Source organism: Synchytrium microbalum (assembly GCF_006535985.1).
Source record: "Synchytrium microbalum strain JEL517 chromosome Unknown SmJEL517_scf0002, whole genome shotgun sequence".
Taxonomy (NCBI): Eukaryota; Fungi; Chytridiomycota; class Chytridiomycetes; order Synchytriales; family Synchytriaceae; genus Synchytrium; species Synchytrium microbalum.
The window spans coordinates 994,262-1,022,169 of record NW_022158351.1 but is presented as its reverse complement, the minus strand read 5'-3'; the positions used below and the strand labels follow the sequence as shown (position 1 = coordinate 1,022,169).

Below are 27,908 nucleotides of genomic sequence, written 5' to 3'. Positions count from 1 at the left end.
AGCAAATGATAACGTAGAACCAAAAATACAGGTCAAACATATTTGGACATTATCATACTGTCATTCGTGCTCATCTTCCCCGCACGTTGACAAACACTCAATATCACGTTTAAGTATACCAACTTACCAGATCTTGTTCCTGCCCCCTAGAATCGTGTATCTTGCTGTTAGTCTTGATATCGGTATCTAGACTGTCTCCTCGGTAGAGTTCCTCTATCAAAATCGTCAAAATTTAAGGTGGTGGTGGTGAAGTATTGACAAACGTCCCACATGAAGTAAAGGAACGGTACATTTCTTGAATTTTACCGTAGGTCAATATCGGTGAGTCAACTGCCTGTTTGCGTTGACGTGCAATTCATCGCGATTGTGTGATGAACATTTGGTCGGGAATTCAATGATGATCTCTGACACCTTGTATCCCATCTGTCTCTAGAAACAATGGAAAATCCTAATCGAATGCTGAACGAAGATTGTCTGTTGCACGTATTTTCATTCTTAGATTGCACCTCTTTGCCCAAACTATCAAGGTGGTTCAGAACAAGCATTCTTCCTTAATGCTACCAAGCGGTCTTCCTGATTTGACAATATTTGGAACTGACGTGTCCACTCACTTCTTTCTCCTAGTGTCAATCGAGCTTTCAACAATGTAGTCAACCATACACCCGCTATGTGGCATCACATCCATCTGAATGGTCGGTTCACAGTCCTTACAGCATTCACCAAGGTCTTGATCCGGCACGCTGAAAGTATAAAGACTCTGGATCTAGTGACTATCCGTCATTCGCAGGAAGAACCGGATGCTTTAGACACGATGGAGGGAGTTCGACAGCCTGATGAGGAAACGCCCTTCTTGAATGCCATGGATGTATTGCTTCGTCATATAGGAAATAATCTAATAGCCTTCCGGGTTGATGAGAATGCGTATAATAGTATCCAGCATAATCTCCACGTCATAATCGAATCCTTGGGTCGTTGGTGTAAGAATGTGGAAAGGTTTGAAGTGTACTGTGATAGTGACGGCTATGTCGTGGTACGGGTTTATAATCTTGAACGAATTCGTTTATTTTTGACACGGGTTTGCTGATTTCGCTTCCTTAGGACAACACAACGATGCTGCAATTAGCCATGATGCTACCAAACCTTACTCACGTCACTTATCGTCACCCTTGGGGAATGGTGCTTGAAGGAGTGCTCCAGCTAGCTCCACTGAAACTGACACATCTATCTATCGTTACCGAGTATATGGAAACATTCGTCTTTGGAACAATAGTCTGTCACGCATTTAGCTCCCTGACACATCTTAGCATCACCAACTTTCTCGATTCAACGAAGGGTCATTGGGACGAAGCTCTAGAAGGATTCGGTCATCTGAAGCAACTACGACACCTCGAACTAGATTGGGGCAATACTACTCATAGAGACGGGTTGGTGGTTCGACATTTTGAGGCCCTTCTCAATGTTTGCAGTAAACTAGAGTGGGTTGTGTATCGAGTGGGAGTGGAGGCATATGTAGATGTGGATGATATAATACTAGAACAGCCGTATAGTTATGGAGTATTTGGAAGCTGGTCGTCCGGTGATTCCAAAAGTGTGGCTCAAAGACTCACTATTCCATTGAACAAGAATCACCGACAAGAGTTTGTCGACATACTTGATAATATCAGAAATCTATTCGAGACTCGACGCAAACGCCTCACACTTCATTATGAAATAGAGTAGAGTTTCAGCCAAATCCAAATAATGCTAGAGAATACATTATAATTAATTTACTTGCTTACAATATTGTCCTTTTCTCACTCTATTCGCTTTGTTTTTATTACTCTGCAGGTACTGATTCAGCCCAGTGATGATTTACATCATTCGATTGTTCATTCACGTTCGGGTCTGGTGAACCCCAAAACATATTCACGTCTTTATCCCTATACTCCGGCCAAGCAGTTTGCATTGAATGATTCACTTCTCCATCATGCTCGTGTTCGTCATAAAGTTGTTGCTCTCGATCATCGTGGTCTTCTCCTTCCTCTTCATCGTCAAGTTCATCAACATCTTTCGGTTGCATCTCATCATCATCCTTCCATTGTGCATCCATACTAGTATCATACATGGCAGGATCAAACAATATCGTGACCATCCCACTATCTCTCGAGTACGCATACCATGCCTTTGCATCATCCGATTGCACAACTTGGAACAAACGGGTCTTTAATTTGCATATTTGTCGTATTCGTAGCACCGCCCAAAATCGATCGATATGGATATGCTTTATTTCTTCTGACGATTGCGCAGTGGGTAGTGTGCCTTCAGGTGCATTCGACAAGACCTCGATATATACTAGGTAACGAGTCCGTTCAACCATTTCTTGCACTATATCTGCATTTGTGAATCCGTCTTCTTCGAAATACGGGAAGTCGATACTTGCGATTGATTTGTATGGTGTTAGAGGAGTATCTTGCTGTTGTGGTAGAGGAGTGGCTGGATCATCGATACGCGTAAAGACGGCGAGTTGCGTACAACAACCAAGTCCTGTGTCTCCGGATGTCAGCAATCCAATGCCATCATACATCACTACATATCCGTACTGAGCGGCATTCTTATCACACCTAGAACAAAGGAAACTTGAGTATGAACGTGAAACTGGTGAAAAAAACTAACGTTAACGTCGCTGTTCATACCAACTCTGGAACTCTGCTCTCGTCCACTCGAATCGATGATCATCATTTCTTAATATAGCTTCAGGCGTTCCATACTTTAATGACGGAAAGTTGACGTTGAATTCAGCATTTGGAGTGGTTATAATGACTGTTCCAGGACGATATACGCCAAAGACGGTACGAGGGAATGCAGCTAGAACCGGTGGATCCAGATGCTCTATACTATGATACATTCAAATGAATGTATGTTAAGACGCATGCTCAAGCGTGACTACGTGTTCTTAATAAGTGTGTGCTTCATTGCTTACACTTCGACAGATACGACTGCATCAAATCCCAGCAACCTTGAATCAGCTTCAGCTACAGACCCTGAAAACAATATGCATGTAGTTAGTTAGTGCGAACGTATAACATAATGTTAAAAAGACGTGACGCCAAGGTTGAGAAGTAGTTAGCTGCTCTCACCTTGGTATAGTTCTAATTTCACAGGACGTTCACGTAAGAACCGCTTGTCAGATTCAGTTGGGGAACATTCCAAGAGAGCTTGCGCCAGCACAGACTCGTTAACATCCACTCCAACACATCTTGTGATTGATGTATCGTTTAGTACGATTTCGAGCAAAGCTCCCTCGCCACATCCAAGGTCCAATATCTATAGGAAGCAGAGGAACAAGTTAGATTTTCGTTTCACTTTCGCTTCGAAACATGAGAATGTCAATCTGGATGTGCTTGCCGATTCTGATTTCGATTCTCGCAAAAGATTCAGGACTTTCGCTCGACGCTGTCTCCAGAGAGGAGGAGCAAAGAGGGGTTCATTACGGTCGTGCTGCACCTTTGCATCCTTTGACTCGCCCATTGCCAATTTCCTCCGTTTGTGAACATTAAACATTCTCTCATTTGAAAGGGGTTTTTTGGCAGGGCCGCGCAAGACCATGCTCGCCAGGCACGCTCGTTTGGCAGCAACACGGATCAATTGTAACGTGTTTCTCTTATTGAAGGTTGGAAATCTAATGAAATCATCTACAAGGCACGACAAAAGGTTCCAAGTTCGCTAGCTATAAGCTTGGTAAAATGGGAATGATTAAGTTGTTACATTGCTAACTTTGGTACAAACTTTGACTAGATACAGCAATCTAAACGACAGATACAGCAATATACACAACAGCCATCATAAATCTTAGCTTCAATGACTGGATCTACTTACCAACACGAGGCTTGAATCGAAACAAGAGACCATTATAGAACCCAGTCAAGAGGAAAGTGCTCCTGACAATGCTTAGTCCTTCAACCAATTCAATATCGAAACTAGTAACGACAATGTGTGAACACCTCACTATCCAGTCGATACTTGCATCTGTATCACTTCCTATTGGAAAAGCAGGGTAGCAACCGTACGACTTTCAATATTGGCAAGACGTTGACCAAGACAACCTGCAATGCCGTTTCCAAAAGGCAAATAGCTACCAGGCACAGGAGTGAAGCCGTTTTCCCATCTTTCAGGCCAGAATTTATCGGGATCTTGCCAATATTCTGGATTATGATGAAGAGCACCAAGGTTTACGGCCACTTGTTGACCAGGATTGATGATCTAGCCACAGACCGTGGTAGGTACCAAAGGAGTTCGAGGTTGAGTTTGTACTCCACCAGGATAGTAACGCAAGACTTCTTTAATGACACAATCCAAGTATCTACGTGGATGGCCTTTGTGAGATTCAATGGAAAATGGGAAAAGCATGTTGTATATGCTGCTACTTACGTGAGTTGCGACAACATTTCTTGGGTCAGACTACCATCACGACCAACAATTTGATCCAGTTCAGATTGCATTTTCTCAAGCACATGAGGATGAGTTGCAAGAAGAACAAAGAGGTTGGTCAAGGTCATGGCAGTAGTGTCCGATCCGGCGAAGAAGAAAAAAAAAGTGGAATCACCAATTTCCTCATCCCTAGACCTAAATGATGCGAACGGGTGAATGAGCCTGGCTTATCGTTAAGGAAAACACGAAAGAGTAAAGGACTAAAATGGGCCTCTTACCACACCAACGCCTTTTGCTCCAGCATTTCCAGCAATAAGTCGATCCATAACATCCCAGCTGGCAGTATGTTCGCTTGTTTTTGGGTGACGAGTTGCTCAAATCGATTTGACCAGTTACATTCGAAGCAGCCCTCTTCTTGTCGATCATAGTTGACAAGAAGCTGCGAACTGCTTGAGTTTCGTTTCTGCCATCAGCTGCAGCCAAAGAGACAAACGGCCAGAGAATGCGTGGCACTGTACGTCGCTATGAAAGGACGGTGATCGTTGTGAGTACAGTGACATGAGGTTGGAGAACACACTTTCAGAGACTAAATAGTGTCGTTACCTGCATAAGAATGAGGTCTTGTTTATTTTGGTGCTTGATGTGACGAAGAACTTTTGTAAAGCTGTTCCAACGAAGTCAGAGGCGACTGTTGTCTTATTCTAAAATTGGAGCAGCGCAGGTGCTGTAAGGGCTTAAAAATGCTTGGTGCTTCGAGGCTTCAACTCTGAATGCGCGGTGAAGGTTTCGTCATTACACGTCTGTGTTGAACTGTTAACATGTGAAGGTCGACGGTCTGCTGATGGCGGTGTTGCATTCCGAGAGCTCCGTCTAGAAAGATGATACTGCATTGCAGTTGTAGTGCGCGTTGTGTGCTGCCCTCAGTTTGATCACCAGACAGTTGCAGCTCTCCATACGTAACGTTAGGAGACCCCATCAATAAATATTGCCATCTTGAGCCATATATTCTACACTTTTACATGCACTTCCTTCATAATCTCGTGTGTTTGCGCTTCCGTTTTTTTTCTGCACAATATGTTCTGCAAGTATTTGTAGCCAAGCAAGTCTATTTGAAGTTTCATGCTAAATGTACAATCAAAAACACTATGAGAGATTTAACATGATGTGTTTGTTGTAATAAATAATCTTTGGAGGGTGCGAGCAACTTCGGGCTTTCCTCTCCTTCCAATGGGCTTTCCACCCTATGTTTAATCTATCAATTTACCGACCGCGAGAGTTCTCATGGTGACATGCGCTCCTTCATTGTGGGCTCGATCATAGAATGCAGTTGTCGCATCTTGACCTACCAGTTCTGCCAACAGGTCTCTGCCTCCCTGAGATTAAAACGTAAAGTATCAGTAAAAACAATGTTATTCACGTGGGCTCAAACTAAACTTACTGGATGATCTTCATAAAAGCCTCCGACGTCAATGACATATCCGTCGATCACTAGCAAGCTCATAGCTTTGCGAGAACACTGTTCTCGTACTTGGTGCATAGTAAATTTAGGCAAATCCGCATCTGGAATGCCCCAGCTCACAGATTGACGTCTCTTTTTGAGCACAATCTCACCCACGACGATGGCATCTTTCTCTATAGATTCATCGTCAATCCTGTACAGATCAGTAGCGAGGTTCACGAGTGACAACAAATATATCGTCCATTTAGTTGGATCGTATTGCGCCCAGTATGATCCACATCGGTAGTCTCGAGGGAAAGCGTGATGGAAGTTGCTAAACAAAAATAGTTAAATGAGAACTCTACCTCAAATCCGATCTGTACGATTATTGCCAATTTGTAAAAGCTCTCAAAGAATGACTTACTGGTTTCCTTCACCATTGGTCAGAAAAGAGAGCCACCAGTTATCTCTGGCCGTTGAATCCAGGGTGTATGGTTGATCACCATTCCAATGCGATAGACTATTCACGGCAAACGTGGCATGCCACAGGCAGACTGCCTTGACGAAGCCTCCGTACATCAACCCACCCAGAGCATCATTGAAGAACACGGCGCCGATCATTGCGGGGAATATGAAGCACATGAATATGGCAAGGAGGTTGAAATATTTGTTCTGAAAGACAACGACTACCAAGAATCAATTGGTGAGCTGAGATCTGTTGAAAAAAGAAGAGGGAGCAAAGTCTAATTACTCTTGTCTGCAGTCAAGTCTGAATCATCGATTTCCTTCAGTTTGGAGTAGTGTGCGGTTTGAAAGATCCAGCCCATATGCGAATACCAGAGACCACGCCTGGCATTGTATGGATCATTGTCTACCAAATACAATGGCGTTAGTTCGCTTGAACGTGGTTTCAAAAATTGTGAGACGTACCGGAGTCCGGAAATCTGTGATGGAGCCTATGCCTCACAACCCACCATTTGATACTTCCTACAAAGAGAAAGAAGATGTAATCAGAAAAAGTGTAAAATATTAGGAAGTCGACATTTTAATACCTTGAAATGCTGATGCACCAAATAAGGCGACCAACAACCTCACAATAAGGGACGGCTTGAATGAATGATGACTGTGCATACGATGATAACTGGAAAAATGAGCTTTAGATATTGACATATGAGACCGAGGCAAAAAACGTGCCAAGGCGAATCAGAAACCGCAAGTGATGACACTCGATCCCCGTCAACTATTACCCAACGCTATCAAAAGAAGACAGGGATTAGTTGATATATGACAGAGTAGCGATAAAACGCGCTCATTGCACTCACGTAATTGATAGCATTGCAGCGGCATAGCATCCAACAATAATTGCCAAACGCTCTCGACTGAACGTCATGTAGAAGGGCACCATGAACGCTATTCCATGGACGAAGAGCATTCCATACATTCGCTGACTAGCTAGAGAAACTCCCATTATGGATCGACTTGGTTTTTTTTGTGTGTGCAGGTTTCTTCTTTTTCTTCCTGAAATTTGGGCGTTTTGCCCAAGACTTGGATTGGGTATTTCGGTCGAGATCTGGTACGTGATGTAATCACGCAAACGAAAACAATTTTTTAGAGCTCGTTACCAGGGGGGCCAAATATTCATGTAATAATATAGCATTGGGGCTAGACACTGAACATTGTTGTTAATAGGTTGAGCATCAGGTAAACTGAGAAATCAAACAACCTCGCAGAAGACTGCAAGAAGCTCCGCAATCTTGGCACGGCTTAAAGTACTGATAAAGGCAATAGTTGTGTAGTAGTGTTGGCAGGCCTCATTTGCTGCAAGTTTTAATGAAATGTTACACATTCTTAAAATAAGGTTTGCATGTAGGCTCATTTCGGAGATTCAAACTGTCCTAGGCCAACACGCTTTTGCTAGTCAACTGTTTGGTCTAGTCTCAAGTTATTACTAGGTCGTCAGGTCGAGTGCCTCTCCCTGCACTTGATGCGAGATGCACCAATGTTGCCATGTTTAATTCGTCACGGGTCATGAACTCAATGGTTGCTTGGTTGACATGCAATGACCAGAGACGAAGAAATCCTTGCATGGGAATTAGCATCTTCAGCGAGTTTTATTGAGTAGTGAATATAGGAAGAACATGCAAGAACATGCATCTCAATTCAAAGGTGACGTTGGAAATTGTGTTAGTCAAGGTAACGCGTGGTTTTCCTCCTACGCGTAAAGGACGCGAAAATGTAGGTCTACAATAATTGGGGCTGTGCTGTTGTGTTTCTTAACTCGCCCCTGGGTCAAAAGAACCCTGCCTACTCGTTCAAACTCTCGAAAAAAACAAATCGTCAGTCCACAATACCAATATTCAACAGCACAAGACCGCTCAAGACATTGAGCAAAGATGGCCAGTGTTGTCATGAAGACTGAAGAACTCAAGGGTATTTGTCTGCTTTGTGTTGGACTGAATCTGTGAAGCTGTCAAAACGATGAGACATTTGGAGGATGGGGAGACCGTTTGGAATTTTAGGTGGAATGAATTATTCACTTGCATAGATAATTTCTGGCTTATTTCAATTATCATGCGGTGTCCGTCTTTGTATTTCATGATATCTCATCAAATCCAAACATCGAGATTGAAATCATTCTAGCTAATCAGCTTATATCTTTACGTTTAGAGTTCAAGAGAGTACTGGGTACAAGCAGTGTCTACTGCTTCGCCTGTGCAAAGAAACTCAACCTGGATGCTTTCTCACAAACTCAACTCAGCAAATACGTCAATGCCGTAAGTTTGTTGATGGACCTCCAATATGTCATTTCTCAAACACGAAACACGCATTTTAGAGTGCAAACAAGGCCAAGAACTCTTCTGTTATTGAGGTATGGGTAGTTTGTTACTTCATCGCGGTATTCACTGCATTCACGTGTCATTGCCCCCAAAGTTCAAGCCCATGTGCAAAACTTGCTGCTCCGAACAGGTGATTAGATAGTCATGATCATTTTCATATTGAAACTTCATCTAATTAATCATCCATCATGTTGTAGGTCAAGGTAACATATGAACCGTATGATGAACATGACACATCATCACTGTCAAGCAAATATCATCAATTTTGATGACATCAGTCCCACAATCATACTTTGATGGTAGGAAATCTGCTGCGTCACATGTCAAAAGTCGAAACCCTTGGTAAGGACTATGTTGGTTCAATCCATGGGTCGCATCACCAAATGACGCAAAGATATATAACAGGAAGAATTCTCAAAGGCTCAACGACGCATGGCAGGAAAAGATTCAGGTAACGGTGTTTCAAATCACATATTTGGATGTTCCTCGTCGTCATCACACTTTCAGCCTCTTCGAACAAGAATAGCATTTCTGAAGTTCATTGAGTCGTCAAATGCTTCTTCAGACTGAACTAACATTCAAGCTTACTTCCTACCACATTTTACAGGTGCTCGCTGCTTGAAATGCATCGTCTTGCGAGAGGAACTCGACTGGGTTGATCCAAGCAAGCAGATTCGTTCCTACAAGCCCGAAGAGGAATACACCTTTGGTGCTCTCGACGATGCCGATGAAGGCACTTTACCTTATGGACAGTAAGATGAAATTTATTCTCTAGGCATCTTCATTATTTGAACACAATCTTCATTTCTCTCATAGCCCTGGTAAACAATGAATTGATCCTCTCGCAAGTTGATCTCCCAACAAACATTTTTTCGATCTAGATTGCGTATAAAGCACAAAACGGACATTGGAAGGTATCGTACCAGAGTCCTCAAGTCTGTATAGTTTACATTACATGTGAAAAAGAAATAAACGTGATCCTTATTGAGTAAGAGTGCGTGTTTATTACGCGAGAAAGGGCAGCCATTTGAACGTTTACCATTGTGATATCTGTCAGGTCGTCTTCTTCCTCTTGCTGCCGTCTGAACTTGGTGAAACTTTGCTTAAGCTTTACCTGCACTAGCACTCTGTAGCATCAAATCTATTATTATAGTCAATCTGAATCGATGGCTACATCAACATGGTTTCAAAAAGTAAGAGCGAATCTTCAATTACAATGTCTTTCTGTCTTATTCGAGGTGGTGACGGTGGTGTATATCGCTGACATCAAAACTAAGTATCAAACCACATTTTTCCAGACATTGTCATTACCCAGGAAAGCACGAGGCTGCCATCTAGTAACTGATGAGATTTTAAAACAAGTGCCGGAAATAAAGACCTTCAAAATCGGAATGGCAAACTTCTTCAGTGAAATCAATCAAGGTGTATAGTTTCATCACGCTCTTTGGAACTAACACCATGCTCTTATAGTACAACACACATCCGCATCGCTTACAATCAACGAGAACTGTGATTCCGATGTGCGTAAAGACATGGAGATGATGCTTAACAAGCTGGTACCTGAATCAACCAAATTTATACACGATGCAGAGGGTGATGATGATATGCCAGGACATGTGAAGTCATCATTGTTTGGAGTCAGCTTGAATATACCTATAACGTCAGGATCGTTGAATCTTGGAACGTGGCAAGGTATGGAAAAAAGAATCGCATTGGAGAATTGCTATTTATGAACTCAGTGGATCGTTATTCAGGCATTTGGCTATGTGAGCATAGGAATTCAGGAGGTATGTTCGCCGTTTGTATCTTTGTCGTTTCTGTGATGTCAATATGATTGCAACACACTTTTATCCTTTTCTTAGTTCAGCGACACTATTTCTATCGATCTCTTACTTCAATATTTTTAACCATCATTAGGGAGTAGGAAGATTGTTGTTACCATACAAGGCTTAACACAATGAGCTATGAATTGTTGGGGGTGCTGTTTCCGCTCGAATTTCGCACAATTCAGCAACTAGCCCAATTTATGTACAGACGAAACTGTCTCTTTGCATATATCAATAAAACCAAATTCTATTTGCGAAGTAATAACAGAAAATATATTGATTCTGTTTCTTTCAGTTGTATTCAATCAAACAAAGAGAGGCACCTTATCAACGATATCTTTAGGTTTCAGTAATTTGCCACCCATTAGGGCTTCAGCTACTAGCATTCGTTCTTCAAAGTCGTGTTGGGTTTTAAATCCAGTTGCAGGAGCTGCTGCTGGATCACGTCCAGCGTATCGAATCGTTCGTGATCCACGAATAGATGTCGATTCTTTGACTCGGCCATGTCGATCACTGGCATTGGCTAGACCGCCTGGGAACCTGCTCTTGTGCAGATTGTCTTCAGCTTTCCTGGCCTATATATGGTGAAGGATGGGAGTGAGCAAATGATCAGATCATTTTGACATTTACTTTTATAGCGGGTTTCTGGTTCAGTTTATAATGGGCTTAAGACGACGACACAGACAAAAAAGAGGAGGCAATAGACGCAACATGAGAATCACTTACACCTCCATTCTCCCACCACTTGGACTTGGCAATAGCAGTCTCCAACCTCGGTTGCACATGCGACCAAGCGCCACTGTTCATGGCTTCTTCTTGACACCATACAACTTCCTGCAACTTGTTGGAATACATGTCTACAATCTTGACTACTTCCCAGAACGGGAATGGCGCCAGCTGTTCTATACGAACAATAGCCACATCCTTTAACCGGTTCAATGCTCGTGCCTTATACAATAGATAATATACTTGTCCGGAACAGAAAATTAGTGTTTTCGTTTCAGACGGTGGTGAGAGGGCAAAATTATCGGTTGTTTTTTGTAGGGCATATGGAATACGTGGCTCAGCGTTATTTCCAGACCATGCTACTGGCGATGTTGCATCAGGCGGTGGTGGACATAGTTGCATTCCTTCTAAGGGGTTTGGATGAAGGACTTCCGGAATTATACGTTGGAAGCGAGTTTCGGGACCCATTTCAGCTAGATGGGATTTGGCGAGTGGGTGACGGAGTAGAGCTTTGGATTCGAAAACAATCAACTGGAAGAGAGTTATTTCGAATGATGAGATTAAATCTTTCGACCACAAAAAAACCAAAGGGCTGGACTTCGTTTGCTCGCATAAGACTTACAGGCTTCCTGAAATCACGGTGAACTTGTCTCCTCAATACATGGAAGTAGTTGGATGGAACAGATGGATAGACGACTTGCATGTTACAATCTTGGTGTTGACGGGCATATGACCCTTTATCCATTCGATCTGTTGGAGGTAGCATGTATGGATCTTCATCCACCAGTGACAGGAATCGTTCAATACGAGCTGAAGAGTGTTCTGGACCTTGTCCATCGTACCCATGAGGTAAGAGTAATGTCAATCCAGTTCTCTGCAAAAAAAAGTGGTCAAAGTTACGCAACAAGATTCTCACACTCCAAATCCTCGTAAAGACATTTCTAGTACTCACCTGCAACCATTTTTGCTCTCCACCAGCAATAAATTGATCAATGATACATTGTGCAGTATTGGCAAAGTCACCGAACTAGTAAAAACGACGAAGATAAGCATTAACACGGACTCAACAAAAAGCAAGCGACCACTGTTCAGCACAGATGTATGCTTACCTGAGCTTCCCACAACACCAACTGAGCAGGATCAATCATAGAATAACCCAATTCAAAGCCCAATACACCAAATTCACTCAAACTGGAGTTACAGACAATGAATGGACTAGCGCTCTTGGCAGCACCAGCAGCGACCAAATTGTTCAATGGGACATGAGTCGAATCAGATTTCTGATCATGCAAGACTGCATGACGATGAGAGAAGGTACCACGTTCAACATCTTGACCAGATAATCGAACATGGTTGCCTTCACCCAACAATGTACCAAAAGCCATACTTTCTGCGGTAGCCCAATCGATACCTTCACCATCGCTCAGATTCTTTTCTCGAGCTCGTAGAATACGAGCCAAGTTAGGGTGTATTGCAAAGTCTTTTGGATAGGATGATGCGGCAACACCGATGTTTCGCAATACTTCTAATTCAGTACCAGTAAATCGTGGTTGGACGGTAGAGGCAGCCAACTCTTGTGGTGATTTGAATCCTAAAAGCGAAAGAAAAAGTCAGGAATCCTTTTGGAATGATTGAGGGCCATTCGACGTCTCGATTGACAAACGTCAAGAGTCGCTATCTGAAATAAAAAAATGCATCTCACCATGCCAAGCAGATGAAACCCAGTCAGAGTTCGAAGGCTTGTAGTCTTTGGATTGTTTGTACTTGTCTTCTAATATGTTCCACACATTTTCAGTCATGGCTTTGATTTCAGCAGCAGTGAATGTTCCTTCAGCAATCAACTTGTCGGTATACAAATCCAATGTAGGCCTCATTTGAGCGATACGCTAATTTGGGGGAAGACGAGAGTGAGCTTCGCTTTCACTTAATGACCTAGAGCATTGTTATGTTGTTTAATACGTTCTTCATCCCGGGAAAAGGAGATGAACGATATCCGCACTGCATAAGATGACATACCTTGTACATAGTTGGTTGAGTGAATTGAGGTTGATCAGTTTCATTGTGACCGTGTTTTCGATAACAGACCAAATCCAGTACGACATCCTTTTTGAATTTGGCACGCCATTCAGACGCCAATTCCATACAATACACTACAGCTTCGGTATCATCAGCGTTAACGTGGAAGATGGGAGCAGATACAGTTTTGGCGACATCAGAACAATATGGTGTTGATCGTGAGAATCGAGGGTCGGTGGTGAAACCGATTTGATTGTTTACAATAATATGAATGGATCCACCTGTAGTATAAAATGGCAAGTCACTCATGCCCAAGGTTTCATAGACAATACCCTGTCCAGCAAAAGCAGCATCACCGTGCATCAATACTGCCATCGATTTCTTTCGTAGTGCTTCGTCGTTATCGTAGAATTGAGTGGCACGGACTTTGCCCTGTACTACTGGATTGACTGCTTCTAGATGCGATGGATTGGCAGCCAATGATAGATGGACACGTTTACCAGATGGTGTTGGACGATCAAAGTTCATACCCAAGTGATATTTCACATCACCAGATCCTTCGACGGTAGATTCAGCGGAATGCGAGAACTCGGTAAATATGGATTCCAATGGCTTTCGGACTACATTACATAGTACATTCAATCGGCCTCGATGTGGCATGCCCATTACTATGGTTTCGATACCCAATTCGACTGAATTGTCGATCATGGACTTCATTCCAGGAATCAAGGCTTCACAACCTTCTAATCCGAATCGCTTTTCTGATGGGTATTTGGCAGCTACGAAGCGTTCGAATTGATGGGCCCATAGTAATCTATCTAGAATGACGGTCTTTTCTGCTTTGGTATATTCAAATGGTGTTGGGACTTCGAGCCTTTGACGTAGCCAATCGCATTGACGACGGTCGGGTATATGAGAGTATTCTACACCAATCGAGCCACCTGCGCAAAAAAGTTCAGGTGTGAATGAGCAAATAGAATTACACATAGTCGAGGTGGGCGATGCAGTTGGCGACATGTCAATACTTACAGTAAGTCTTTCGGAGACGATCGATCATCTCTTGAAGACTCATGCTCTTCCTTCCCTCGTTCTGCAAAAACCATGGTAGAATACCCAAACCTTAAAGAAAGGTGTCGTGTCAGCAACTACAGCGAACACTGTAAGAGTTAGAGGAAATGGTTACCAAGAAAGAATTGTCGTTTGAGATCAGCTTCAGTAAAACCATAGAACTTGTAGTCCAATTCAGGAGCATCTGATGGATTTGTGCCGCTAATACCCAATGGATCTAGATGTGCCAGTTGATGACCTCGCACCTACAATGGATATACGAGTTAGATTTGACGCGTTTTGGACGTGAAATTGGGTAATAATTGTCGTGTAGCTTCAAGCCGCATAAAATTTTCGTGCTGAAATGTTCATGTGGTTCGCACCTGGTAAGCGCGGACCATAAGTTGGACCTTCATGTGATCCATGACCTCAGAAGCAGGAACCTTTTCGAAATCTTCAGGTTCCAAGATAGCATCGCCAATAACCTCATCGAGGTTTACTGAGAGTGGAGTGGTGACACCACCTGAGAGGCTCGAAGGGAGCGAGAAGGCAGCAGCAGTAGAGGCCGACGATATAGTAGGTGGCGGAATAAATGGCGATCCCGGTTCAGCCGACAAGATGTTTCTAAAGTAGACTTGCCACGAGATGTGCACCGATTTTGGGTCATGCAACCAGGAAGTGTACATTTCAGCAACATAGTTGGCGGCAGATCCAGATAAAAAGGCCTCTGCTGAACTCAGAGGAGGGAATATTTTCAATGCAGATGCACTGGGCTTGCTAGAACTGCTTGGTGCTTCAGATGCTTGTTTCCTGGTGACGCTGGTAGCAAAAGTTTGAGCTAGTATCGGTAGCCTCCTCGTTCCAGCATAGGTAGACACTCGCACTGCATGACTAGCAGCCAGCCTTAATCTAGGAATCATCGTGGTCTTATTGAGTTGATATTCTCAGCTGAGCTTCAAAAACTCAACTTTTTTTGTTTGTCAAGAAAGAATTCAGACGGACGTGTAGGTTTGCAGCCAAACCTTATACAAAACCTTCACAACAAAAGCTAGAATTACGTATTCTCACCCGACAATATGCTAGAAATATCTTAATGTTACGCGACTAGCATGATTGATATTTCGACTGACGTGTCCTAGTGGAACAGCTCGAGCCAAAAAACAGTACAACGCTTCAAATGGTGCGGTGTTCAAATAAATAGTTTATATATTCTCCCTCTATGTTTCAGTACTTCTATCCATTACGATCTAAATCTAAGTAATGGTCTCTCTACAGCAAACTTACAAACGGGTTGCCGGATCTCTATAATAACACGACGAATTGATTCTGGCAAATCCTAATAATTATACGGGCATCTCTACTCTAGTAGCCATAGTTGACCTTAGCCCCTACTACGCTAGGGATCATATCAGGGCCTTTCTCGACGATAGTAGAGCTTCAGATGAGCTCTGCACATTCTTGATTATCAGTTGCCCATCTTCAAGGGTTGAACTGTGCGGTTTGGCATGCAAGTATGAGACCCAACCAACCCTATTTGTCGGTGTCATTGTGAGTTAAAATTCCATACCTATAATTTCAAACTGCAACACCAACAACATTGCTGAGAGCAAGACCCAGATGGCACTCACCATGCGACACCAACAACATTGCTGAAAGCGAGTCGTTTCCAGCCAGGTGGAACTTGACTAAAAGTAAATGCATTTACTGCAGGCTAAATCAAAAGAAGTGTGAATCAGTGGACATATTGAGTTTTAAGCTTGGAAAGCTGACTTACCCAAATACACCAAGCCGGGATGTACAAATCTAGGAACTTGTTCTGCACGGTTGATTTTATGTGTTCAGATGATGCCCCTCGTTGAATTTGTGGGAACGCTAGTAGCGTAGCGAGGTAAGGCGGGGACAGCACTATTTGATTCACCACCGCCTTCATGAGAGACTGCCTTATGGAAGTGGACGTCCCCATTACGCGATCAAGAGCTGTCCATCTGCAGATAAATGAAAGCGATTTAGCTTACCATCCTTCAAAAATCCTTCAAAAATCCAAAAACATAACAGTCGTCATGATCAAAGCGGCTTGACGACTAGAACCAAAATCCAAACGGTTTTTTACCCCATATAAAAGTATGGTGCATTCACAAAGGCCCCAAACATTGCTAGTAAAATGGGCGAAGTGGTTAAGATTTGCCTACAAAATGTTCTGATTTCAGGGGCTTACCCATAGACACGTTCTGATGAGCGTTCAGCTTCGACAAAGATGTCTGGATACGCTCGGTCCATGGCATTTTGTCATCGACTTCCAGAGAATGGTTTCGAATGGTCTGTGAGATTGCGTCTCCAGTACTCCAAAGAAGAAAGTTGGAAACACCACTTTTAGACAGGTTGACTATATGGGCCTGCATGATCGATAACAGTTCCAGAGTGATATATGTCTACTTGATCCTTATCTATTCGAGTTTAACGGTTTGCGAAAGCAGTTTTCAGAGGGTCGTCCAATATTCCCAGACAAGGGCAAAGCCAATTTGCAAAGAGCCGCCGTCTGCTGTCGTTAACACGAGGCAACTATCTCAGAAGACCTCGTTTGCAGGTGATCTGTTTTTGGAAGACGTGGATTCACCGGAAAGCTCAAAACAGCTGCCGGTTTTAACCCTCATCCTCCAAACTCAAAATACCAACGACGGCGCTTCATCCCGATCAAAACACGTTCATTTCCATTTCGTTTCGTTTTACAGTAAAACGGTCAAATATAGGTGGGCTTGTAAGCTTGAAACTAGTTCAAATGTTTGGCACTGTAAATGGTCTTTGATCAACATGGGGCTCGTTCCATCTAGTGGATCTAGTAGATCAACACACCTGGTGTTTTTAATGGTTAACGGTCGTGATTTTTGATGTATTTAAACTGATTGATCCCTTTTGCAGACCTGATCTTGGCATTCGGGAAAACTCGATCAGCATCATCGTTCAGGTTGCTCAAAATTCCAACCCTGGCAGCAGCAAACAAGCAGTTTTATGAAGTGTGTGCCGAAGGGCTTGATACGAAACCTGAGTCGAAGCAGTATCTTTCTAGGGCCAGGCCCCATCAAAAATGTGGGCCAGCCATCTGCGTCCCTTCGATTCTACAACACACCACAATTCGTTCCCCCAAAACCGATGCGGTCCAGCAACGCCCTGAACGTGCTCGTCTACTCTGGCCCTGGAACAGGCAAAACACCTATAGATCATACCCTACGAACTTTGAAGGAAAACTTGTCGTCTTCGTACGATGTCATGATGGTAGATGCCAAAACTTTGTTAACGGAACCTTGGGAAGGATATACTGCTCTTTTAGTGATGCCAGGTGGTAGAGATTTGCCATTTGTCAAGGCTTTAAATGGTGATGGGACGACCAGAATTAGACGATATGTAGAATCTGGTGGTAAATACATAGGCATTTGTGCTGGATCGTATTTTGCTAGTGAAAAAGTGGAATTCGAGCTTGGAAGGAAGGATTACCAGGTTGTAGGGGAACGAGACTTGAAATTCTATAAAGGAATAGCACGAGGATCGGTTTATAGTGGCTTTGTTTATGATTCAGAGATGGGTGCTAGAGCCGCTCGCGTCAAACTTGATCCATCGGTTCCCTTGTCATCACCAACTACAGAGCCCAGTATTGCCATGTATCATAATGGTGGACCGTATTTTGTACTGGCTGAAGGCCCTGACGGGGTGGATGTAGTCCCAGAAGATACTCGAGTGCTAGCTTGGTATGATGATAAATCAGACATAACTAGTTCCACACGACTACCAGCTATTGTATCTTGTAGTGTCGGACGTGGTCAAGCAGTATTATCAGGCCCACATTTCGAATATAGTGCATCGGCCATGAAGTCGCATCCAACATATTCAGACTCGACATCAAAACTGGTACCACTACTAGACTCATCCGACCAGTCTCGCAGAGAATTGGTTCGATATATATTAGGTACCGAGCTAGGCCTTACTCTCAACGAGATAAAACCAACATCACCAGTAGATGATGACTTGTCTGCAGGTCCCACACTATCTGAACTACACGTTTGTTTTGGACCAGGCAAGACCTGGAAGACTCAAACATTCGAAAACACCATCACGGATGCCCTCATTGGTGAAACATCCATGAAAGTCCTCGAAGATGATGTCAATATATTCAATGTATATAAAACATCAGCTTCTGCACCACAAAAGGCTGAAGAACAAGAAGGAGCTAAAATACCATTGTACATATCTATACATAATGCTGGAGACTACCCTGTACCTTCTGCTACTCCGCAATTCAATCTACCGAAATATTATGACATGCTGGCTATCGCACGAGCTGAGGCTGAAAAGAAGGGTGTCGCGTTGGAAGATGAGCTTTCGTTTGGATCTACTGTCATGTATGGGGAAATCGTTACCTCAACTCAAACTATTCTCGACAAGTGAGTTGGTTGTTACCGTGTTGTATTTGACTGAATGGTGTCGCTCATTCTATGAGCTTGCTGTTAGGAACTTCAAATTCTCAAAGGATTTGCCAAGCGGATTTACTGCTATAGCTTCTCATCAAGTCGCTGGGCGAGGTAGGGAGTTGCTACCTATTTCCGGCAGTATGCATCGACTGAACGAAATCTCAAACGTTGATAGGTCGAGGACGAAATGCTTGGATTTCGTCTATGGGATGCTTGCAATTCTCATTCAAATTGCAGCATCGTGATGCGTCCTCCGTCATATTTGTACAATATCTGATGGCTCTGGCTGCAGTAGATGCAATTCAATCCAAACCTGGCTACGAAGTGAGCAACATATATTTGATGAAGACACCAGAGCATGCACTTACGATTGAACATTTGTAGAATCTCCCGATTCATTTGAAATGGCCCAATGATATCTATGTACAGCTGAGACCCGGTCACGATGGATTGAAAAAGATTGGCGGTGTACTAGTCAACTCTTCCTACCAATCTGGAGTGTTTTCGCTGGTAGTAGGTTGTGGCATCAATATCGCAAATCCACGACCAACGACATCAGTCAATGAAGTCATCCAAGTCCACAATGCTACAAAGAGTCTTCGGTTTCCTGAATTGAATTTGGAAGAAGTCTTGGCTCAAGTCTTGACTACCTTCGAATGCTATTATCGTGAAATGGAAGATGCTGTTAAGGATAAGAAGAAGTGGAGATTTGCATTTGAGCCTTTCTTGCCTCGTTATTACAATGCTTGGCTTCACAGGTATGTGATTTGGTGTGTGTGCTGATGAATTAGTTGTCTTACGAATCATTCGCTTTACATCTAAGCCAAGTACGAGTCGTGCTGGAGGACCACAACAATGTTCAAGCTACCATCGTTGGTATTGATCCTTCTGGGTTGTTGAAATGTGTAGGTGAAAACCAGGCCGAGTATTTATTACAACCTGATGGCAATTCATTTGATATGATGAAAGGAATGATTGCTCGCAAAAAGTAGAAAAATAGTTAGCATTTCTACATAGACAAGTGTTTGCATGTCAAAGTCTGCTGTCAAAACGAGAAAGAATTAAGTACGTGCTGACGCGAACAAGTCAACGGTGTCCAAAAAGTAAACTTTCATCCATCTGAAACGCATTCTTGAAGAGTTTCAACGATGGTACCAACGGTGGTACCTCGCTTTATCGTATTTGTTGTTGCGATCGCTTATTTGACAATCCCGTGTTTCTCGCAGTGTGCTGTTGGAGCAACAGTGAGCAGTCAACCACGCAAGCAGCAGCAAGATTCACAGGTGATGATCAAATCTTTTGCAGTATTGCTGCGAAGAAGTACACATCCTACAACTTTACTCATCAATTGCCCTCGCCAGATGAACGTACTTGTCTATGCAGATGAAGGTACTTCTGAAGACTGTGTCCATCACACTGTATCAGCACTGAAACAGGCCGTGCATCCATTAAATTATAATGTAGTCCTGGCTGATGCTACCACTATCTTGACATCAGATTGGGAACCCTTGTGTGCATTACTAGTCATTCCTGGCGGAAGAGCCACACCGTACGTCAATAAACTGCAGCCTGACGGTACAGCACGTATAAAACGATACGTACACTCCGGTGGCAGATACTTTGGAATTGGTGCTGGTGCATACTTTGCTTCTGATAAAGTTGAATTTGAGGCTGGCAGGAAGGAGTACCAAATCATACGACACTGTGATCTCAAGTTCTATGATGGTATAGCTCGTGGATCTGCATTTAGTGGTTATGTGTATGGGTCTGAAGCTGGAAGTCGGGCAGCGAATATCTCTTTTGAACCTTCTATATCACACGTGTCTGAAAGGACATGTACAATTTACCACAATGGTGGATCATACTTTACAGCTGATGGTGGTAGTCTACCAACGAACACTCGAGTATTAGCTCACTATAAGGACGACGACATTGCCACTTTTGGCAAACCATCAGCCGATGGAAAATACCCTGCTCTGCTATCAATAAACGCTGGAAAGGGCAAAATAGTATTATCGGGCCCACATATCGAGTTTTATTCAGAAGCTATGAAGGCACAATCACCAACTATATACGACGACTTGCTATTATCAAAACTGGCTTCATCTGATCAGACACGATTCGAATGGCTTCGATATATATTAGGTACCGAACTCGGACTTGAGCTCAATGGTCGAGTTGAGAGTAAAAGTATACCACCACACTTTATACCGAACGATGCGATATCAAACAAGCCTCTAAATGTATTGGTCTACTCTGACGAAGGAACTTCCGAAGAAGCTGTCTTCCATACCGTATCCACATTGAAATCAACCCTATCTCCAGCATATAATGTCCTTTTAGTAAAAGCTAAACTCGTCTTACATGAACCTTGGGAAGAATATACTGCTCTTTTCGTGATACCAGGAGGTGCTGACTTGCCCTATGTCAAGGCACTGCATCCGGAGGGTACTTCCCGTATAAGACAATATGTAGAAGCAGGTGGTAAATACTTTGGTCTATGTGCTGGCGCGTACTTTGCCAGCGCTAGATGTGAATTCGAGGTGAAACGGAAGTACTACGAGGTAATCGGAGATCGGGACTTGCAGTTTTATAATGGAGTAGCTAGAGGATCAGTGTATAGTGGCTTCATCTACGGGTCTGAAAAGGGCGCTAAAGCTGCAAAAGTCGTAATAGATCCGTCAGTGCCTACCGTCTCATCAGAACGAGTAAACATATATCATAACGGTGGTCCCTTCTTCGTACTGGGTGGTGAAGATGCATCCATCATCCCAGAGAACACTCGTATCCTCGCATGGTATAATGACTGCGCCTCGGCCTTTGCTTCAATAGATATTAAGCTGCCTGCTATCGTCTCCTCCAAAATTGCACTGGGCCAAGCTGTATTGTCTGGTGTTCACATTGAATATGCTCCAGAAACAATGAAAACACGTCCGGCAAAAGAATGGGCTCCGGTTGTTTCAGCATTGGAACAATCTGATGGTGTTAGGAAGGAACTGCTTGGATATTTGCTAAGGAATGAGCTTGGGCTTGAGCTCAATGAACATGTTGCGATAAAGAAGGCGAGTTTGTAAGAACGTTGTGCACAAAACTCATAGCATATATATATCACGTTCGAAAGTAAGAATTTTAAAAGTGAAGGCGACGCGGTGAGGTCCTGCTGGTATGGTCAGCCTCCATCCTTGCAAACACAATTTCCCAAAACCATCGTGTTGAAGATCCAAAGTACCTCTTTGAAATACAAGATGGCAGAACAGACTCTAAATAAAGTCTACTTCTTCTCAAGTAAAAGGTCACTCAACTCAAACGCATTCTCTCAATCCCAGCTCTAGAAATATGTCGATGGATCGAGGTTGTCTTTTCTTTTTCTCCTTGAATGAAATGACATTTGACACTGATGGCAAATAAGGCCGAAACTCTTCTGTTGTTGAGGTACTTAGCTCGCGTTGACCCCGACATCACAAGAAGCATTTTGACATTTGGCTATTAGGCCAAGCCCCTTTGCAAAATTTGCAGCACTAAACGAGTACAATAAGATTGAAGGTGATCATAATTAGCTATAAATATTATTTTTGCTAATCATCAATCATGTTATAGGGCGAGGTAATGGTTCAGAGCACATTAATGGTTACCGGACATTGACACATCATCATGGTCATAATGATCAAACCTTCATCACCTCAATTATTCCAAATGTTGTTTGATGCTAAGAAATCCGCTGCGTCACTTGTCGAAAGTCGAAATCCTTGGTATTGTGTGCTTCTCCCTTTTTTTCGATCAACTGACGCGAATTTGAATTACAGGAAGAAAATTCAAAACCTCAGCGACGCAACGCAGCAAGAGACTCAGGTACAGTTATATGAATCACAACTTTTGCTATATTCGGGTAGTTGACTGTACAACTTCGCGGAATAATCACACACCAACTGTTTCAAACTTTCAAACAAACCTGTTTATCCTAGTCATTCACTCTCACACCACCTTATTTCCGAATCTGCAATTCTAGGTGTCTTTTGTCTAAATTGTGACCGTGAACGACAGGACAAGGATGAAAGTTCTGTCACTGTTGCGGATTTCGAAGTTGTACTGCCACGAGATTACTCTAGATATGCCTACAACGCTCTAAATTTGGCTACAAACCGATAACATAAAACGCACCATTCAAGAAATCTCAATTAAAGGTATCAAACCTCAAATGTAGGCATGTGAAAGAAATAAAAGTCAAGGTTTGCTGGAAATGAAGGCTGTGCTTCGAGTTGGGAAAAAACCCTCAGGCACTCAAGTGTTAGCTTGTATAATAATTTTGCGATATCTTTCACGTCAATTGATGTTATGCTTCCTCCCACACTAGTGTCATAAATTGAGCTTGGTCAGTTGTTGTGTTATGGAGAGATCTTATAGAACAGTTTTCAGAGGCTATGAAAACACGTTAAGCGAAGGAATTAGTAAGTTTGTTCGCGCAGTGGAACAGTATGATGGAAATTTCTGTGCGGTTGATGAGCAAACCACTTGGTCTCTTGGTCTTGAGATTAACCACCTTAGTACACAAAATATGAAGATATAATTAAATACCAAGTTGAAAGTTATAACTATGAGAGTGCGTTGCTCTCACAAAGCTTCGAAAATCACGTGTTGGAACATATCGACAAAACATCGTGTTTGCGAGGCCAATTGTAAAATCAAAAACCCTCTTTGATATACATAATGGCAGATTCAAGCATGGACCTGGTCTACTGTTTCGCATACGACAAGAAACTTAACTCGGACGCATTCTCACAGACTCTACCTAAACCCATGTGCAAGACTTGCTGTTCTGAACAGGTAAGTTATGATTGAATATGATCATGTTCATCTAGAAATATCATTCTAATGCACAATTCATCTTGCCTTAGGTCAAGGTAACGTATGGAGCCCATGTAAACATCATATCAAAAACATCCTTAAATTTGATCAGCTGAATGACCCTAAGCATAATTTGATGACAGGAAATCCGCTGCGTCACATGTCAAAAGTCAAAACCGTTGGTAGGGACTGTGTTTTGTCTGTCCAGCTTTCTCATCAGTCATCAGCAACGGACGCAAAGGTACTTATAGGAAGAATTCTCAAAAGCTCAACGACCCAATGCAGCAAAGAACTCAGGTATAGTGCATATGTATCATAATTACTGGTCTATTTAGGCCTATTGGAACTGGACTGGGTTGATCCAAGCAAGTTCATTCGTACAACGGTGAAGATGATCCTAATGACGCAGATTTCGAGCTCCCATGAATGTTATCAAGGTAGCTTAGTAGCATCAAACGCATATCTCATGGTATCTCAAAGTCATCAACGGTATACATACATATCTTCGCTTGGAAGCAATAAATGTCACGGTGGTTGAAATAGTATGGTGGTTGTGGACAAGAACTGGGACATGAATGAGAAGGAAACCTTACAGGAAGTTGTGGATTAACTCGTGAGGCAATTGTAGGGCATCTTGTATCTTGTATGTTCCCCTTGAATGAAATCAACCCCAAGTCATCGGCCGGCGACCGTACTAGATCCAGAACTTTGGAGCGGCGCTTGTGTTTTATCGCAGCCTTTGAAACAAACGAAAGGAAGGTTGGTGGAGCACAGAGATGACATCAATCACGTGGTGGCGACTTACTTCTTCCAAACCGTGGGCGTTCGGTGTAGAAGCACGTTTCTTGGTGCAGTGTATATAGTAGGCATGGATCGATCTTGCATGATACAACACTTGTCACACTTGTAGACTAACGATGCCCAGAAAAAAATTGAAAACTTTAATCAAAAGTTCTTGGTGATGGTGGACAATTTCGCGTGAACTTGTGAACTCTGCGACTTTGCGACGCAAAAGTAGGACCTTTATTACTCAATTCCTAAGCAAGATGCTATACTTTGCGGCTTTTAAGTCCACCTGCTTTTGATTCACCGTGTGCTGGACCGTGTGATCACTTTACCCATGATGGCATGTGAAAGTGAACGTCAGGCGATCACACACAACACATGCATCTTGAACATTATTTATTAGTGGGAGAGAAACCTCTTGTAGCAATATAGCTTCGTCTAAAAGGAAGGCTGAAAGGTATGTACACTACCACCTGCTCCCTATTGCTTCCTTCTTCCTCCGACTTTCAGCGGAGGGACTTTTGCTCACCCGTCGTTCGATGCATAGAACCCCAAAAAGTCTTCAGTGATGGCTCTAGTAATGCAACCGCAAACACTCCATCAACCCATCAGGATGCCAAAGGCCACTTTCATCTACGACACTCCACGTCGAAATGTGGAAAAGTCAGCCGATGATGAAATTCACATGTCAATCGATCAATCGAGGCCATTGCCCATAATTGGAGCCGCAAAGAGCATGCAAAACCATCCCATACGTATTGAATCTTCGTCTGACTCGAGCGACTCGGAATCCGACGATGAAGTGTCGTCACATGCTTACCCCTCACAACACACCAAATATAATAATCATGCCAGACCAACAGCAGGCCAACAGCAACAACAACAACAGCAGAGGAGGCATCATAGTGCTAATAACTTGAAGCATCTACAGCACCATCCTCAATTACAACAACAACAGCAACAGTTAATCCAACAATGGAGATCAACTCAACCTGGTGGATCGAGTGTATCGACTGGCACTTCCCCTGTCATTCACGCCCCTTTGGATCCACGACTAGTAGCTGCTGCTGCCAAGATTGCCATGCAGAATCAAGTCGCAAAGTCCGATAAGACCCCGCAAGTAATGGCACAGCAAACCACCTCCACCAGAACCACCAATAATACCACCACAACCACCAATAGTAATAGTAGTAATTTAATACCCAGAAAGGCAAAACCCTTCTTCTCTGTATCTCCAACCGAGGATCCAGTAATAACTGTCAATGGTAGTGTCTCTCAAGTAGAAGCTCAAAAGGCTTCAAGTGACGAAGGGCTGCAGGCATCTCTTCCAGCTGTTGCTGCTACGACAACCACGATCAGTAACAACAAAAATAGTGTTATAAATAAGGCCGAGCCCACGCTATGTGTCTCATCCGGAACTTCAGCTGCTGCTACCATCCTCTCGCGAACACAACGTAAATTATTACTTCAACGTCTACAAACGCTATCCGAAGATACCAAATCCTTTAATCACCCAGTAAAGCAGCAAAAGGCTTGGAAGGAAATAGATCGAGTTGATCGAGAATTCGACTTGATTGTTAGGTCTGGACAGGATCCCATGTCTGAATCATTATCGCGTCTGTCATCATCTTCATCATCAACATCATCATCTATGAGTAATGCTCGGCCAGATCGTCTCAGGAATAGTAACATCGAAGACGATGCAGTCTTGGAACGAAGGACAAAGTCTGCACCCAACCTGCAAAGGCTGAAGAACCCATCTGCTGTTGATCTGCAAAGGCTACGAGCTACTGATAGGGTACATGGAGCTACTGATAGGTCATCCTCATCATGGAACAATGGCAGTGGCATTATATCTATAGGGTCTAAATCGCCCTCACCCACCAAAAAGAGTAGTAACACCATTGGATGGTTTGGAACATACAAAAGATCTTAGTTTAAGTAGTAGCATATCATTATACGTTTGCAATACACACAGGTTTGCTTGGGAGAATCGCTTGTGTGTTGCATTTCTTCGACACGAACTGTTTCGTTTAGATCATTGAACGGTTTACAGAACTGGAATTCGTGTCGTTGGACTTCAGGTATACATCAACGCGTTTCAGCTCTCTCTGTAGCGTCATTGTAATGGGCAGTAGCAGTCTCTGTTGCGGCAAGAACCCATCGGTTCAACAAAATCACACAAGTAACCAAGACCTATCAGAATTCAAGCAATCGTCCATCAACAATGCCATGTACTCTGATGAGCCAGTTTAAATTGACATCCCTTCTAGTTTGAGCCTTTTAAGTGATGGAAGGTTTCGCTCAGATACATCCCAATGAAACATGGCTATGTAAACGAACAACTGCAGGCTTCATGACTGTAATCAAATCTGGACTTTATACCGGGGCTCTCTCCTCCCATTCTCATGTTCTTCGGTACAGCATGCAAACAAACGCTGAATCGTCATTTCAGCTCATCGAAGGTGTCAACCGTTTGACAGTTCCTGATCTTGCCTTCTGACGTACACTGAACTTTTTCACTTTCTATACAAGTTTCTTTGCAATTCATCCCAAGGACGATAGTATGAAGCAATATAAGAATCAAGTCAAGAACCATAACAATGTCGAGTAAAAACACGATGAACAGGACTTTAACCACTTTTGCAGTCATCGCAGTTGTTGGAACTGCTCTAGCTGCTTTTTACTTGACACGCCGTCCCAACCAACGAATTTTGAGTGACTATACATACCATTTGTTGTAACGCTGCCGCAAATGTCACAATATACAAGAAGAATGCCTTGAAAGAACTGGGATAGTCGGACTATGTTACATTTTGCATTCGTGTTTTATGTCCGTTGACAATGTGCATCGTCAAGCTACTCACGAATATCTGCTGCCGCCTGGCCAAAAATGGAAAGATTGCAAGATTGGTTGTTGGTGTTTTAGAAAGGATTCACCTCAATGATGGCTCTGAGGTATGTTACTTCTGTCGAACTGACACAAATGTCATGATTTTGGAAGACCGTTTCATTCTGTTCCATGTGCACCTCACTCTCTCCAGAATGGGACAACATCACTGAAGGAGCAGTGGCTATGAAGTCAATCCTGGTCAGATCATCAGTATAAACATTGATGCTCTTCATCGCACTCCAGAATATTGACAAAATCCGAATGTGAAAACGGCTTTATCCCTGTGTCTCGTAGTTATTTGCTTTTTGGGAATGGAATTGGAAATTGGATTGGTCAACGACTTGCAAGTAGTGAGAGTCGTACTGTTGCCTTGCTCTTGCAACGGTGAGTTTGAATGCATTGCACATTGCTAGACGAATTCTTTCTTACCGTTCTTAGTTTCGACGTTGAACTGGTCGAATGCCAAAACCTCGTCAGGACCACTTTCTTCTTGACTGGATACTATTACGGCCTTTTTTTTTCGTTTCAAGCCTCGTCTTGTCAACCGATGCACTCATGAAATGAAACCTTCATGATGGTATTAAAAGGCTCCATATAGACAAACCGTGGATGAGGTTTAAGGCTATAAAG

The 27,908-nt window shown here is 43.0% G+C and overlaps 7 protein-coding genes across 7 annotated transcripts; 3 read left to right on the top strand and 4 right to left on the bottom strand.

Moving 5' to 3' along the window:
• Positions 1-1,816: 1,816 nt before the first annotated feature.
• Positions 1,817-4,478, bottom strand: SmJEL517_g00692 (uncharacterized protein; the record flags this gene model as incomplete). Its single annotated transcript, XM_031166621.1, has 8 exons — positions 1,817-2,600; positions 2,673-2,873; positions 2,960-3,020; positions 3,117-3,303; positions 3,860-4,017; positions 4,083-4,239; positions 4,291-4,339; positions 4,408-4,478. 8 exons carry the CDS (start codon positions 4,476-4,478, stop codon positions 1,817-1,819), a joined length of 1,668 nt encoding a protein of 555 aa, XP_031027543.1.
• A 1,176-nt stretch (positions 4,479-5,654) lies between these two features.
• Positions 5,655-7,313, bottom strand: SmJEL517_g00691 (uncharacterized protein; the record flags this gene model as incomplete). The annotated part of the gene is made up of 8 exons (XM_031166620.1): positions 5,655-5,780; positions 5,846-6,179; positions 6,270-6,531; positions 6,597-6,716; positions 6,776-6,832; positions 6,898-6,986; positions 7,093-7,098; positions 7,168-7,313. The coding sequence occupies 8 exons, from the start codon at positions 7,311-7,313 to the stop codon at positions 5,655-5,657; spliced, it is 1,140 nt and encodes a 379-aa protein (XP_031027546.1).
• A 2,535-nt stretch (positions 7,314-9,848) lies between these two features.
• Positions 9,849-10,606, top strand: SmJEL517_g00690 (uncharacterized protein; the record flags this gene model as incomplete). Its single annotated transcript, XM_031166619.1, has 5 exons — positions 9,849-9,875; positions 9,981-10,089; positions 10,153-10,374; positions 10,437-10,469; positions 10,545-10,606. 5 exons carry the CDS (start codon positions 9,849-9,851, stop codon positions 10,604-10,606), a joined length of 453 nt encoding a protein of 150 aa, XP_031027545.1.
• Positions 10,607-10,813: 207 nt separating this feature from the next.
• KGD1 (oxoglutarate dehydrogenase (succinyl-transferring)) lies at positions 10,814-15,217 on the bottom strand (the record flags this gene model as incomplete). Its single annotated transcript, XM_031166618.1, has 10 exons — positions 10,814-11,083; positions 11,235-11,765; positions 11,857-12,108; positions 12,187-12,261; positions 12,344-12,825; positions 12,937-13,120; positions 13,251-14,191; positions 14,280-14,369; positions 14,434-14,563; positions 14,681-15,217. 10 exons carry the CDS (start codon positions 15,215-15,217, stop codon positions 10,814-10,816), a joined length of 3,492 nt encoding a protein of 1,163 aa, XP_031027348.1.
• Positions 15,218-15,700: 483 nt separating this feature from the next.
• On the bottom strand, positions 15,701-16,574 carry SmJEL517_g00688 (uncharacterized protein; the record flags this gene model as incomplete). The annotated part of the gene is made up of 4 exons (XM_031166617.1): positions 15,701-15,827; positions 15,926-16,008; positions 16,072-16,282; positions 16,513-16,574. 4 exons carry the CDS (start codon positions 16,572-16,574, stop codon positions 15,701-15,703), a joined length of 483 nt encoding a protein of 160 aa, XP_031027349.1.
• Positions 16,575-17,303: 729 nt separating this feature from the next.
• Positions 17,304-19,749, top strand: SmJEL517_g00687 (uncharacterized protein; the record flags this gene model as incomplete). Its single annotated transcript, XM_031166616.1, has 5 exons — positions 17,304-18,730; positions 18,798-18,868; positions 18,933-19,081; positions 19,142-19,515; positions 19,581-19,749. 5 exons carry the CDS (start codon positions 17,304-17,306, stop codon positions 19,747-19,749), a joined length of 2,190 nt encoding a protein of 729 aa, XP_031027346.1.
• Positions 19,750-19,905: 156 nt separating this feature from the next.
• Positions 19,906-21,831, top strand: SmJEL517_g00686 (uncharacterized protein; the record flags this gene model as incomplete). The annotated part of the gene is made up of 3 exons (XM_031166615.1): positions 19,906-19,920; positions 19,984-20,040; positions 20,119-21,831. The coding sequence occupies 3 exons, from the start codon at positions 19,906-19,908 to the stop codon at positions 21,829-21,831; spliced, it is 1,785 nt and encodes a 594-aa protein (XP_031027347.1).
• Between the last annotated feature and the right edge of the window lie 6,077 nt (positions 21,832-27,908).